The following is a 13,881-nucleotide window of genomic DNA, read 5'->3' as shown; positions in this document are numbered from 1 at the left end:
AGGGTCGGAAAAAGAACTCTTGTTCTTAGTTGGGAGGTGTTAGCTGGCCTTGATTGTTTCCCATCTGTGATTCTTCTTTTTTTAGTGTTGCTCTTTATTTACTGTCCTGATTTTAGAATTTTTTAGTACTGGTAGCCAGATTTTGTTCATTTTCATGGTTTCCTCCTTTATGTTGAAATTGTCCACATTCTTGTGGATTTCAATGGCTTCTCTGTGTAGTCCGACACAGTGGTTGTTATAGTGGTCCAGCATTTCTGTGTTCTCAAATAATATGTTGTGTCCAGGTTATGTCCAGGATTCCCCCTAACATTAGGAAGAATTTCCTGATAGTTAGAGTTTGCCTGACAGTGGAATCTGCTGCTGACTTGGGATGTCCTGGGATCTCCTTCTCTGGAGTCTTTTGAACAGAGGCTGGATGGCCATCTGTCAGGAGTGCTTGGACTGTATCTTCTTGCATGGCAGGTGGTTGGACTGGATGGCCCTTGGGGTCTCTGCCAACACTATAATTCTGTGATTCTATTTTGAGATTTTTGGTTCTGAATCTTCCACTGCCACCCATTGTAAATGAAAGTATCATCTTGCCATGTGGATTTATTTACATCAGTGGCTCCTGACCTTTGTTCTTCTAGGTCAGTGTTTTTAGCAAACTTTGGCTCTCAGAATTCCTTACTGTTGGCCAAGCTGATTAGAGCTTCTGGAAGTTGAAGTTCAAAATAGCTAGAGAACCAGGGTTTGGGAATCACTGCTCTAAGGAGCCTGTGCTTCTTTTCCAGGAAAATTTCCAGGAGAAGGAGGACTTATTGCTCCTGGAATGAGCTGTTACCATGAAGTTCAGTTCATTCCTGAATATCTATCGGATTATGATGATTATATCCTGGTAGAGTCACAGACGCGATATCCGTTCTTCATCCCTTTGAAAGGTAGAAGACCGCCTCCTATTCTGACACGTGAGTAGACTTTTACCAACCTGAACGATCCATAATTTGTTTTTGTTTTTTTATTAATGTTCTGCATCTTTGGAAATTTAAAAACGGTTTTAGCTTCAGTGTTAATGGCATCATCTCATTTGTTAGGGGTAGGATTTATGAATGAGCAGCCTTTGGAAAGCTCTTCTGGTGTTATAGGAATGTCAGAATTAAGAACAATTCCTGCTTGAACAGAAGGAAAACAAGGTTGATTGCTTGTTTCGATAGATCAGACATGGGCAAACTCCAAGTGTTTTAGACTTCAACTCCCACAATTCCTAACAGGCTGTCAAAAAGTCCAAAATACATAGAGGGCCCAAGTTTTCCCATGCCTCGGATAGATGATCTCTGATGATGATAGCTTGAGTCAAAAGGATTGCCTCTTTAGTGTCAGCCATCCTAACTTGTCCTGCTGTTGTTTCACTTGTGTTTTGCTCTAGTGCCTTTCACTTTAGACTGTGGTGCCTGCCTCGTAGGTGGAGTAAAATTTACACAATTTCCTTGCAAAAATGAAGGTTCTAGCACTGGGAAGTTTTGCATCATGCCAAAGGGCATATGGCCACCCCCTAACTTCCGGGTAAGAAAGCAAGTATGGTAGAATGGGAAGCCTTGGGCTCTTATTTCCATCAGAGATTCTGATGGTTTTTGTGGTGTTTCTTCTCTTTTTGAAGGCTGTTGCCACTTTTGGTTATGTGGAGCAAAACGTATTTGGGATTCACCCAGCAGTATTTGAGCTTGATCCTGGTCAGTCGACAGTAATTGAGGTTAGTTCAGTATCTTTTGCCTTAACAATTCTCAGGATTTTAGACAGAACAGATGAAATGTGAAGTGATTTAAAGCCAATGTAATTCATTTGTGGCCCTGTGAACACGATTGTTTTCCTGATATAGAAAACCTCTCTTCCAGGTTGTGTTCATGCCCATTTTACCTGAAACCTTTACAGCGACGTACCTCATGGTTTGTGACAACTGCCAGGTCAACGAGATTACTGTGACAGGTTTGCTGCTAACATCTTTGGAAGTTTCCTATGCAAGCTGAAATTGGTTTGGGGCCAGAACAAGAGATTCTTCGGTGAAGGGTCATCAGTAGCTGCCTTTCCCTTTACCCAGGGGAGATAGTTGGACATGCCAACAAAACTTCGGCAAATCATGCAAATCAAGCCATGAGACATATACAGGAGCCCAAGGTTTCAGTGTGGAAGTGTGCAATCCCTGGCATTGCCAGCAAGACTCTTAGGTACTTGCTGTAGGAAAGAAATTTGTCTGAAGCATTAGGGAGCTGCTATCAGAGCAGATAATCCTAGATTACTTGCAGCAATGGTATGACAGCTTCATATGTAGTTATTCTAGTCCATTGGAATGGCCCTATTGAATTTGGCCCACCATGTCATTTCATGTGGCCCTCCAGATGCTGGACTACAACTCCCATATTCCTCATCTTTAGACATCATGACTAAAGCTGATGGGAGTTGTGATACAGTAGCTTCTGGAAGACTGCAGTTTATTCTATTTAGTCAGGATAGTGGGTCTTGGATTTAGATACAAGGCTTGTGAAAAGGATGATGTCTGACTTTCAAATGTACTTGAATCTTTCCCCAAACTCAGAGACAAAAGTGCTGTAAGGTTGCAATTCCCATTATCCCCAACCCACATGGCGGATAATCAGAAGTGATTGGAGTTATCATTTCATAATGTCTGGGGACATAACTGAGTAGAAACTAAAGGGCACCAACCACTATATTAAAAATTTATAGTTGGTCCTCTGTATCTGGGGGTAATTCTTCCTCCATGGATCCAACAGTCCTTTGGAAGCAACCGTAAAGCTGATGTGGCCCTCGATAAAAATGAGTTTGACACTCCTGCCATAGACTGCACATCAGGTGCATTTCCTGCAGGATAATCTGCTTTTTGTTTATTCTTTTGTTTCCAGGTCTAGGGCAGCTGATAGCTTTGGAACTGTTCTCTGTCACTGGTGGAGAAAGCCATCCCCTTCCCGGTGAACTTACAAATGTGAAAGCACAACATCTCATTCGCTTTGATTCTCTGAACCCCTATTCTGTGGCAGAGAAGACTCTGGTTCTAAGAAATATGACGTATGTATGATGCTCAAAGTGCACAGCAAGAGTGAAGAGCTTTTATTTTACATTTCAGAACTGTGCCATGGAATAGAAAGATAAAATTACAGTTTTATTCTGTGGTCTTCCATTAAAACTATAGCAGAACTCATTCATTGCTTTTCTTTGCTCAGCCACGTGGAACTTCCCTTCTTCTGGCAGATAATGAAACCTAACCTGCAACCATTAATGTTGGAAGGAAAAGTGGACCTTGCAAAAATAAAATACAACTTGGAAAAAAACTCAGCTTTCTCTCTAACTCCATCCATGGGAAAGCTTCCCGCACATTCCGACTACACCTTTACTCTCACATTTGCTCCAAAAAAGGTACAGCTTTGCTTATTGTTGACCAACTGTGACTCTCAGCTTTTAGTGACATTAGTGTGCTATACGTATGTGTTGGATATCCTTCTCAATAAAGATTAATAAAGCTCCCACTGAGAGGGTTAGAATTCAAGAGTGAAACAACATATTTCCTGAGAGGATTACTATAAGAGGCACTTTCCAGTATTATGATCTATTTTCACATAAAATTCTCTGTATAGATCAACTATGCATAATTTGTGACTGCCAAGCTAGATGCAGGTCACCAGTCATGCGCTGAGTTCTTGGAACCTTCTGGTTTTTGGTAACTGAGGCTGACAGGGAAACATTTACGTGCTGTCATATATGCTTAATTCTCTGAGTTCAATGTGTTGTCGAAGGCTCTGAGTTCAGTTTCTTGGATAATGTAAAAATACAGAAAACATATCAACTTCACTTTATTCCCATGGAGCACTGAGAGAGTTGGATTCTGGCCTTGAAATTTCTGAAGGAATGTCCTTTCTAAATAAACTGTAATGTGTCCAAAGCAGGGCAACCAAGATGATCAAAGATCTGGAAACTAAAACTTATGAGGAATAGCATAGAGAGCTATTTGTGTTTAACTTGGAAAAGAGAAGACTGAAAGTAGCCATATTTAAATATCTGAATGGATGCCATGTAGAAGATGGAGCTACTGCTACTCTAGAGACTCAAAACATGCATCTAAATTACAAGAAATACCACCTCAACATTAGGAAAATCCCTTTTTTCTGTAAGAGCTGTTCAACAGTGTGGAGTCAACTGCCTCAGAGACTGGCGGATTCTTTAAACAGATATTGGATAGGCATATCCAATAATTATCTGGGTATAATTTAGTTGTGTATTCCTGCATGGCAGGGAATTAAACTAAGTAGCCCTTACAGAATCTTCTAACTCTAATATTCTACATTTCTATCTCATCACTGCAAATTAGCACACAGGATACATATCTGAAAGCAAATTTGTTGCCGACTTTTCCCACAAATTTGATGTGTGTTTTGAGTGTGTTGCTTGTACAAAGCCGCAAATAAACATCCATGATTGGGTTGAAAGAGTCAGGAAGTTCTCTTATGTTTACACCAACTGACTCAAGCCACATGTGCAAGTTATCAGATAGAGATCGACACAAACGTTGTGATGCACAGATATTTCTGCACAACGAAGTGTGATGAGAACTCAAGATTAATCTTTTCTGGGAATACTGAATTAGTAAGAGCTGGCCTTTTCTCGGGAAGTGGTCTCTTTGTGGGTGCAGCGAAGTAAGACAAATGAATCACGTGTCTTCTGGGTTTTCTTTTTCATTACAGTTGAAAGACTACCACAGTGTGCTTCAGATTGTGCTAGAGGATATCCCAGAACTACCTAAGTAAGTGAAATGTGAGGGTTCAGACCCATGTTGTGTGCCATTTGTATTAGTATAGTTGGTGTGTTGATGCTAGAGAAGGTTTCACCCGGATGTCAGATCCTCTCTTGACACCGTCAATCTCCATATTTTGTGTGTAGTATCCAAGACCTTTTGGATAATACATTTTTAATGATGCTGTTGCAATGGTGTTGTGTCCCTAATTTGTCGAGGGGAACCAATGTATCATACTATTCTATACCAAATGTGCAATATAACTGTGATTTTAAATATGTTCTTCACGCAGCCCTCAAAAACAATGGTTATATGAAGGTGGAGAACCCCGACAAGAAGATGTTATTGCCCTGGACATAGATGTTAAAGGCTACACAGAACCCTTTCAGCTCCTTTTAGAACCATATGTCATTATCATCCCTGGAGAAAACTATATTGGTGTAAATATTCGAAGAATATTTAAGGTACATCATTAATGCTATTTAGAGAGCATGTCACTTCTGTCTATTCAACATTTGTTGTGTTAGCCAGGAGCTCAAGTTTCAAGCCCCATCTCATGGAGAGAAAACTTGATAAGGGGCTTGAAATTTCTTATTCATCAACAAATTTCAAGTAATGGCCAAAATTTGATTTTAAGACGCACAACAACAACAAGACCTACTGAGTTAGAAGAATAATTTGTCCCCAAAAAATCAGCATTTTGTGCCATGGACATTTCCAGTCGTTCTTCTCTTCTAGAAAGACCTTCAGGGTAGAGACAAGATAGGGTCAACATGTTGCATAAATGGATGAAAATGCTGAAGCATATTTGAGGGTGGAAGATAGAGAAATGTTATTATGCATTAATGGGTTTAAAATTTCCTCCCAATAGCATCACCATCATTTATTGATTTATTCCCCATGTTTTCCAAGCCTGGGACTCAAGAAGGTTTGCGAAAGTTAGATAGAGCTAAATATTTCCCTTAGCTTCTTCTTTTCTTGTAAACTGTTATTGTCTCTTCATTTCCAACTTTTTAGATGTATAATAATAGTAAATCCCCTGTCGCTTTTGCCTGGGAGAAAATCAGTGAGTGTGACATATTGGAAGTCGAACCTTCTACTGGAAAGTTAGGTAAATTCTTTTCCGTCACTGTGACTGGTATGTTTGTGTTTCATTCATCACTAGGTGCCTATGTAATAAAAAGGACAGATATCAGTGGTGGGTATTTAGGTTTTGCTAGAGTCATTCTTGGGGGAAAATTTGGGGTTCTCTTTTAAAAAAACTCTTCATTTTCCACATAAGTAACATTTTTTTCTGTAGGAGAAAATGAGTTCTGTGAGTTTGAGTTCACCATTACCGGAGGCAAACCTGGACATTCCTGTCATGAGCTAAAATGCAAGATCAGCAAGTGTACAGAACCCGTTGTGTTGCATGTGGAAGCTGATTTTAAGGTGGGAAGATCTAAACTGAAACAATCTTATAACTGAGTCAAATGATTGAAACTTACCATGAATTGCAACGCTATGGTACATACTTGGAAACATTGGCAGAACTGAGATTGCCGATTATGACACCTTAAATTGATTTTGCAGTCCTTTCTGAGTATTTGCAGGGAAGCAATGTATAGAAGAAGGAAGGACCATAAGTCCGAATGCATATTCAACCCCAGTTCCCAAGATCTCTCCACTTAATGCTTGGAGAAGCCATGGAGAAATGTGGCAAGCAGACTGACTCTCAGAGTATAAGAAAATCTTAGTATGGGAAGAGGCCCCAAGAGCCATCTAGTCCAACCCCCTGCTATTCAGGAACACAGAATCAATGTGCATCTGACAAAGGGCCATCCAATCTCTGCTTAAAAACCTTCTGAGAAGAATGTTTAGGTGGAATCTCTTTTCCTGCAATTTGAACTCGTTGCTCCATTATATCCTAGTCTCCAGAGCAGCAGGAAACAAGTTTGCCCCTTCTTTAATTTGACATCTTTTCAAATATTGAAATGTGGCTCTCATGTTCCTTCTTAGCCTCCTTTTCTCTGAGCTATACACACCCAACTCCCTAAGCCATTCCTCCTAGGGCTTCATTTCCAAACCTGTGATCATTTTGGTCACCATCTTGTCTATGTTCCACCTTGTCAATATTCTTCTTGAATTGTGCCCAGAACTGGACACAATATTCGAGGTGGAATGTGACCAAAGCAGAACAAGTGGCCTGTGTCTTCCCTCAGTCTAGAGTCTAGACATTATACTCTTATTGATGCAGTCTAGAATGGCATTAGTTTTTTAAACAGCTGCATCACACTGTTGATTCATGTTCAGCTACTAAGACTCCTAGATCGCTTTTGCATAGACTTGTGTCAAGCCAGGTGTCCCCCGTCCTATCACTGTGCATTTCATTTTTTGTTAGCTAAGTGTGGTACTGTATCTTTTTCCTGGTTTTCTGCTGGAAGAAAATTCCCAAGTTTCCATTTCATGCCTTACCTCATGTTTCGCTGTTAAGTAAATGTAAACAAATAGAATCTTCTTACCTCTTGGATATTTTCCATGGGGCCCATTGAGGGAACGATTCACTTATTTGTTTTATTTGCTTTTTCTAGGGTCCCCTTCTTTCCATTAGCGTGCCATCACTTGATTTGGGTCTCCTTAAACTGGGAGAAAAAGTGTCCTGCACTTTTGAGATACAAAACATAAGTCAACTGCCAGGAAGATGGAAAATGCAGGAAAGTCCCGTTTGCATGGCTGAAAGGGATGAAGAGGTATGTTTCTCTGCAACATTCTCCCTCTTAGCTATTGAAATCCAGATTACAACCTGAAGTTCCCCTTTGCAGCACCAAAGATACTCTTGATAGTGAAACTGAGCATGGAGTTTGAAAATGAGGAGGGAGCCTGACTGGGAGACCCACCATATTCTGTGCTGACTGGGGAAGGTGGGAAGTTGTAGTTCAGTACTAACCCACCAAGTGGAGGAAGGTTGATCTCTTTCAAGAAATTTCATTTGTATTTTTTCTCCTTGCAGACCTCTCCTTTTACAATTGAGCCTTCTAGTGGGGAATTAGGTCCTCTAGACGTGTGCAGTGTCTCAGTTTTATTTTCATCATATATGTGTCAGCGTCTCCAAACAGTGCTAGTGATGGAAGTGGAAAATGGAACTGGAAGGTGAGGAACCGATACACAACTTTTTGTGTTGTATCACACAGGGGCCATTTGTTTTATAGTTACTGATTGACCGAGTGACTGTGAGAGCATGAAATATTCAGAATATATTTAATTGCAGATGGAATTAGGCTGTCAGTAGATAGCCTAACTCCCAGGATAGAGAGGCAGAAAAATAATTTCACCTAAGTACTGTTAATGCATCATTTTCAAGTATTCCACCACAACACAAGTAGGAAGCCTAGCTCCATTCTTCCCAACTCTTTTTTTTCTGGGTTTATTCTCCTGGGTGTATGCCTTGTAGTTTGTTGCCTTCATGTCAATTCTGACCTATGATTGCCCTCAAGAGAACTATTTCAGGGGTTCCTTGGCAAGATTTGTTCAGAGCAAGCTTGCGTTCATCTTCCTCTGAAGCTAAGAGATTGTCACTTACCCAAAGTCATTCAGTGGTTATCATGACTGAGTGGGAATTTGAACTCTGGTCTCCAGAATCATAGTTCAATGTTGCAATAGCTAAGCTGCATTAGCACTATCTCTCTTTTTATTATATTTTTATTTGATTATATAAGTAAAATATTACATTGTCAAACTTACCTTTACAAGATTATTTTCCCATATATTATCACAACATTCTGGTGATTCCTGTTCCGCTATCCTTTACAATTCTATTCTTTTCTACTACTTATACTTATCCAATTTTTCCCCTTCTCTCTTCTTCCATTCCCCCTCCCTTTGGGAACAATTGTACCTCTGCTCTGTCTATCATTTTGTTTGACCATGAGGATTGTCTGATTCAGTTCCTTGTGTTTTCCTTTCCCCTTTACTCCGGCTATAAGCCCTTTCCATTTCAACTCCCAATTCTCCTTATTTAATCTTCCTTTCAGTGATGTAATCTTGGAGCATATAATCTGATAAGTACTCATACCAAGTTCCCATTTCCTGTGCTCTTTCCAACCTAAGGCCTCCGTTACTTGGGTAGCTCCTATAATGTATTTTAGGATTTTGACCCATTCTTTATTTCTACCTTTATCTTCTATTTTCTGAGGAAATAATCGTTTTTTTGTTCAACTTTATTTTTATTCCTAATATTTCCTCCATCTCGTTCTAAAAGTTTTTCAATATATTTTTGTAGCTTTTCACAGTCCCCATTGGCACTCTCCCTCAAAAATAAAAAACTGATGTTTTTGCCCTATAAGTTCTCTGAGTGTGTGCCTTCAAGTTGCCTATGGTTATTTGAATCCCATGAATTTCATAGAGGTTCATTAGACAAAGAATGCTCAGTCCTTTTTGCCAGTTCTTGCCTCTGAAATATAGCCGACAGCACTTTTGTATTTATTGGTGTCTTCACATCCAAGTAGCAATCAGGGCTAGCCCTACTTAGCTTCCAAGTTCTGGTTCCTTTAGGGCAGGCATATTAGGAATTGTGGGAGCTGAAGTCCAAAACACCTGGAGGGAGGGCTGCAGTTTGCCCAAGCCTGCCTTAGAGTATTTAGTCCCTCTAGGGTGTGACAGATCCTTTACGTCATTTATAATGACTTTTTGTCCCCTCGCTCTCTCCCACCTCTGTGTTTCTGCCTCCAGCCATATCCTCGTCTCTGTGGAAGTTCAGACTCCTCAGGTGTGCCTTCTCTCAAGCCACTTGCATTTTGATCTTTCGGTTGGGATTCCTGCACAAGCAACCATCAAGCTTTTTAACCAGACATTGCTCCCAGCCCGCTTTCAGTGGGGAGAGGTCAGTGTTTGGGGGTTGTTGAGTGATTGTGGGGGGGGGGGGGGTGCATAAATTGACACGGCAAAAGTTTCAGTTTTAATGGACATATTTGTTCAACAGCCCCTTGGAAGGCAGGCTTCTTCGTACACGGTTAGCATCACTCCAGAAAGTGGCCTTTTGGGTCCAAATGAGGAAAAGGAATTGTGTTTAGTGATAATGACTCATTCTAAGGTCAGTTTTTTGATGGACTTGCTTAAGTTATGAAAATATAGAGGACATTGCTGTTGTTATGCTCTGAGGTTAAGGGCAAAGGACCCTGGCAAAAACGAAACAGAACACCTCTCTAGGAAGCTCTAGATCAGGCTTGTACAAGCTGTGGCCCTCCAAGTGTTTTGGACTTCAGCTCCAACTTGCTCAATGGACAGAGTCCCTGTCCATTGAGCAAGTTGACTAGGACTTCTGGGAGCTGGAGTCCCAAATAACTGGAGGGCCACAAGTTGTGCATGCCTGCACTAGATCATCCATTGTGACTCTATGGCAAACTTCTGCTTGATGTTGTCTTTTTATTTGCACTGGAGGATCTATAAATGCTTAGAGAAGTGACCCTTCTAGGAATCTTTAGTACTAGATCCTCCAGTGTGACTATATTATTATTTTTGTTATTGTTATTATGTTTATTTATATCCTGCTTTTTCTCTCCATAACATTAAAAACATTACAATACAATTTAAAATATACAAATATATAAATATTCAAACAGTAATAAACATTATTGGTATTAAAACAATTCAGATTAAATCCATAAAAACCATAGAGTTGCTGACCATAGAGTTATGTTGGAGGACCTAGGGATTCCTAAAGAGATCGTATCAATCAAATCTGCAAATAACACTATCTAACACAATTTTTGTTTCTGGGTTATAAATGTTATTTTCTAATTGCTTTTATCATAAAAACATAGAAAATATTTATTCAGCTGCAAAAGCTTTGTTTCTGCGGGAAGAACATCCTGCAGCACATTTTGCTATAAGTTCCCAATGAATATCTCATAGAGTCTCAACCAATTCAACCTAGTTTTTGGCAGTCACAAAAATGAAGTTTCTGGAGTAGAACACATACTTTCAAAGCAAGAACCACACAATTAAACAGGAAATAACACTTTCAAACCAGGAACAGAAATTTTTTCACATTTTGTTACATAGTATAATCAGATCTTCAAAAGTTAGACCCGCAAATGTGAAGGTCTGACAGTGTTATTTTTGGCAATATTTCATTGGGCTTAGTTATTTTTACAGCAGATTTCTTGAGATCAGTCAATTGAATTGAATTTTCTCATGATTGACTTTAAGAGCCATTTATTTCAGTGAGCTTTACTGTAAGCATAGTTATTTCTAGGAGGTTTAATTCTTGTAAGCCAGGGCTTGAAAATGCAGCGATATGGTACTTCCCATGGACTGGCCATAAAGGAAGGGAGCAGGATCCTGGAATAGATATACTTTTGATGTAATTCAGCAAGGCTATCTATGCTTTTATGCCCTGATGTGACATCATTATATGGTCTTCAGAGTTGATCCTGATGAATGAACAAACCTTCTGCTGTTGCCAGTTTCTCCTTTTGTGTTCTCAGAAGGTGTTCCATCTAATTATGTACCTTGTAGGATGAGCTGAAGGACCTCACCCTGTGCTGTAGCATTGAAGACATGCTGGATCCAATCTTTCTGTCTATTTCTGGTGAAGTAAAGGGGCTGCATGTCACATATTCTATACCCGTTGACAGGTAAAGGGGACAACAGCTAATCACTTCTTTAACTTTGTAGACCTGGACCAAGCCAAGGTGACACTTGATCATGATAATATTGCCTAGATTAGGCCTGGACAAACCTGGACCCTCCAGGTGTTTTGGATTTCAACTCCCACAATTCTTAATACCGGCTGTTAGGAATTGTGTGAGTTGAAGTCCAAAACATCTGGAGGGACGAAGTTTGCCCAGTCCTAGCCTAGATTATAAAGATACCTCTTTCATTCTTATCTTCCTACTAAAATGTACAAAACCCTACATCTCTTTGGTGTAGTAGGAATGTGTTTCAGCATCTCTTGTTTCTTTGCAGTGACGAGAAAGAAAAATCAGAGAGTTCTCAAGAGCTAAAATTAGACTTCGGTTCTGAAGTGGCATTGAAGAGTGTGGTAAAACGTCACCTCATAATCACCAATCATTCTGAATTAGCTGCTTTTTTCACAATCGAGGTCGACTATTTTAGCAGCGGTCCGCCATCTTCAGAGGAACATGGTTCGGATGCGTAAGTCTAATTTTCTTTGTTTTAGCCCAGTTAGAGACAGGAACAAGTAGCACTATATAGCACGATTTTTATTCCTGGGTTATCAGTGTCCTTTTTAAAATTGGTTCTATCATAGAAACATGGAAATAATTTATTAAACTGCCAAAACTTTATTTTTGCAGGACATCCTGCAACACAGTATACTCTAGTTCAGTGGTTCTCAACTTGTGAGTCCCCAGATGTTTTGGCCTTCAACTCCCAGAAATCCTAACACCTGCATATCTGGCTGGGATTTCTGGGAGTTGTAGGCCAAAACACCTGGGGACCCACAGGTTGAGAACCACTGTTATAGTTTTTCAATGAATCTCAACCAATTCAACATAGTTTGTTGCAGCCACAAAAACTAAGTTTTTGGAGTAGAATAACTTTCAAAGTAAGCACCGCAACAGGAATAACACTTTCAAACCCAGGAACAAAACATTTTTCAAATTTTGTTCCATAATGTAATGCTGAACCCTTTGGAAAGAAATGAGTTCAGCCAAAAACGCATTCCCCAGAAGCTAACCATGAAAAGCAAGATAAAGATGTTCTCGACAAAGATCCATGAGTTTTCGTAATGTATATACCAATTAAAGGCTCAGCCTAAGTTAAGAGGGAAGGTGAAGTTGTGATTGTGTGGATAAGGAAGAAAGAAAGTGGGATTTGGTTTGCCTGAGCACTTTCTTCAGGATCTTGTTTATGTATCGTTGAGTTTAGAGAAGTCGTACCATAAAGCTTTAAAAACGATGGGAAATACAAAGCCACCTTTCAAGACAAGAAGAAAGGAAATGGATTAATTATATAAAATGAAATGTTCAGGTTTCACACGTTTTGAGTTCAAGTTTGAACAGCAGGGAGGACTAGAGGGGAGAAGTGTCCCTATCAAATGTCTCTTCCTCAATTTGTGTGACTTAGTGGTTTGAACATTAGCCTGGAGGACAGGGTTCAAGTCCCACTTGAACATGGAAACCTACTTAGTGACATACGTGCATACTCAGAACTGCATTGCTAGAGTTGCCTTCAGATTATAATAAATCAGAAGCAACTTGTAAGCACGCAACAGCAACTGCAACAAACAAGATTCCTATTCCAGGAAATTTGGAAAAGACAATCTCACTTAGGCGCTCTTAGGAGTTAAATAAGATATACTGTCACAGTTTCTTGAGACTCCCACTTTGAAGTTTTATTAGAAAACTAGATTAGCTATCTGGCAATGACTGGGTTGGGTCTTTTGTAATGATTAACATTAGAAATAGTCACTGTGGATTTGTACATTTGTTTGTGAAATACATCAATATATGAGTAAACTACAGCTCCAATCATCATCTGTCATTGCTGCTAAACTGCACCGGTACCTAAAGTTAGTCATGTTGGATATGTATGCCAAGTTTGGTCTAGATCCATCCTTGGTAGGTTTCACAGTGCTCTCTGGATGTGAGGGACTACAACTCCCAACATCCCAGGTCAATGTCCTCCAATATTTAAATTTGATCTTGGTGGCTCTGTGTACCGTGTTTTGTCCAGATCTGTTGTGCTGTTAAATGTGTGAGCCATCTTGGAAAAAACATAAAAACATAGATAGGTAGATACAAACATATTCTTACTTTTATTATATGGATAGATTAGGAACTGCTGACCCAGTGGGAAATTGTTGGAAGCCAGAATCAGCCCAGTATTTTGCTAAAGTCATCTCATTGTAACAATTCCTTGATGTGTAAAACCACATTCCAGTTTCTCTCTCTCCCTCTCCTATAGTTAATATAAATACCAGACACTGTATTGCACTTCCCATGACTAGGTCTTCAGGTTGATTGGGAATGCTGGTGCGTGTAATCTCACATATCTATAGAGCACCAGAACAGGGATGATTGTTGTGTGGTTTGCTTATTACTCTGTGAAATAAAAATGGTGTATATTCATTTTGGAGGAAAAGGAATGCAGTCTGAATGAAA

The 13,881-nt window shown here is 39.7% G+C and overlaps 1 protein-coding gene across 5 annotated transcripts in view; it reads left to right on the top strand.

The window, feature by feature from the left end:
- Window positions 1–13,881, top strand: part of dlec1 (DLEC1 cilia and flagella associated protein) — a 40,232-nt gene that overhangs the window by 9,913 nt on the left and 16,438 nt on the right. For all 5 annotated transcript variants that reach the window (XR_009999814.1, XR_001730389.2, XM_008112205.3 and 2 more), the window contains exons 9-24: window positions 774–947; window positions 1,406–1,542; window positions 1,637–1,729; window positions 1,872–1,962; window positions 2,895–3,057; window positions 3,213–3,405; window positions 4,728–4,786; window positions 5,070–5,241; window positions 5,795–5,888; window positions 6,078–6,208; window positions 7,348–7,506; window positions 7,767–7,906; window positions 9,485–9,635; window positions 9,735–9,845; window positions 11,273–11,391; window positions 11,723–11,911. Coding sequence is in view for 3 of the 5 variants with exons in the window: in XM_008112205.3 (XP_008110412.1) it covers window positions 774–947; window positions 1,406–1,542; window positions 1,637–1,729; window positions 1,872–1,962; window positions 2,895–3,057; window positions 3,213–3,405; window positions 4,728–4,786; window positions 5,070–5,241; window positions 5,795–5,888; window positions 6,078–6,208; window positions 7,348–7,506; window positions 7,767–7,906; window positions 9,485–9,635; window positions 9,735–9,845; window positions 11,273–11,391; window positions 11,723–11,911 (2,176 nt within the window). In the remaining 2 variants the exon portion in view is untranslated. The remainder of the gene's footprint in view (window positions 1–773; window positions 948–1,405; window positions 1,543–1,636; window positions 1,730–1,871; window positions 1,963–2,894; window positions 3,058–3,212; window positions 3,406–4,727; window positions 4,787–5,069; window positions 5,242–5,794; window positions 5,889–6,077; window positions 6,209–7,347; window positions 7,507–7,766; window positions 7,907–9,484; window positions 9,636–9,734; window positions 9,846–11,272; window positions 11,392–11,722; window positions 11,912–13,881) is intronic.

Source organism: Anolis carolinensis, chromosome 6 (assembly GCF_035594765.1).
Source record: "Anolis carolinensis isolate JA03-04 chromosome 6, rAnoCar3.1.pri, whole genome shotgun sequence".
Classification (NCBI taxonomy): Eukaryota; Metazoa; Chordata; class Lepidosauria; order Squamata; family Dactyloidae; genus Anolis; species Anolis carolinensis.
The sequence above is the reverse complement of the archived record's forward strand: the minus strand, read 5'-3'. Positions and strand labels throughout refer to the sequence as shown.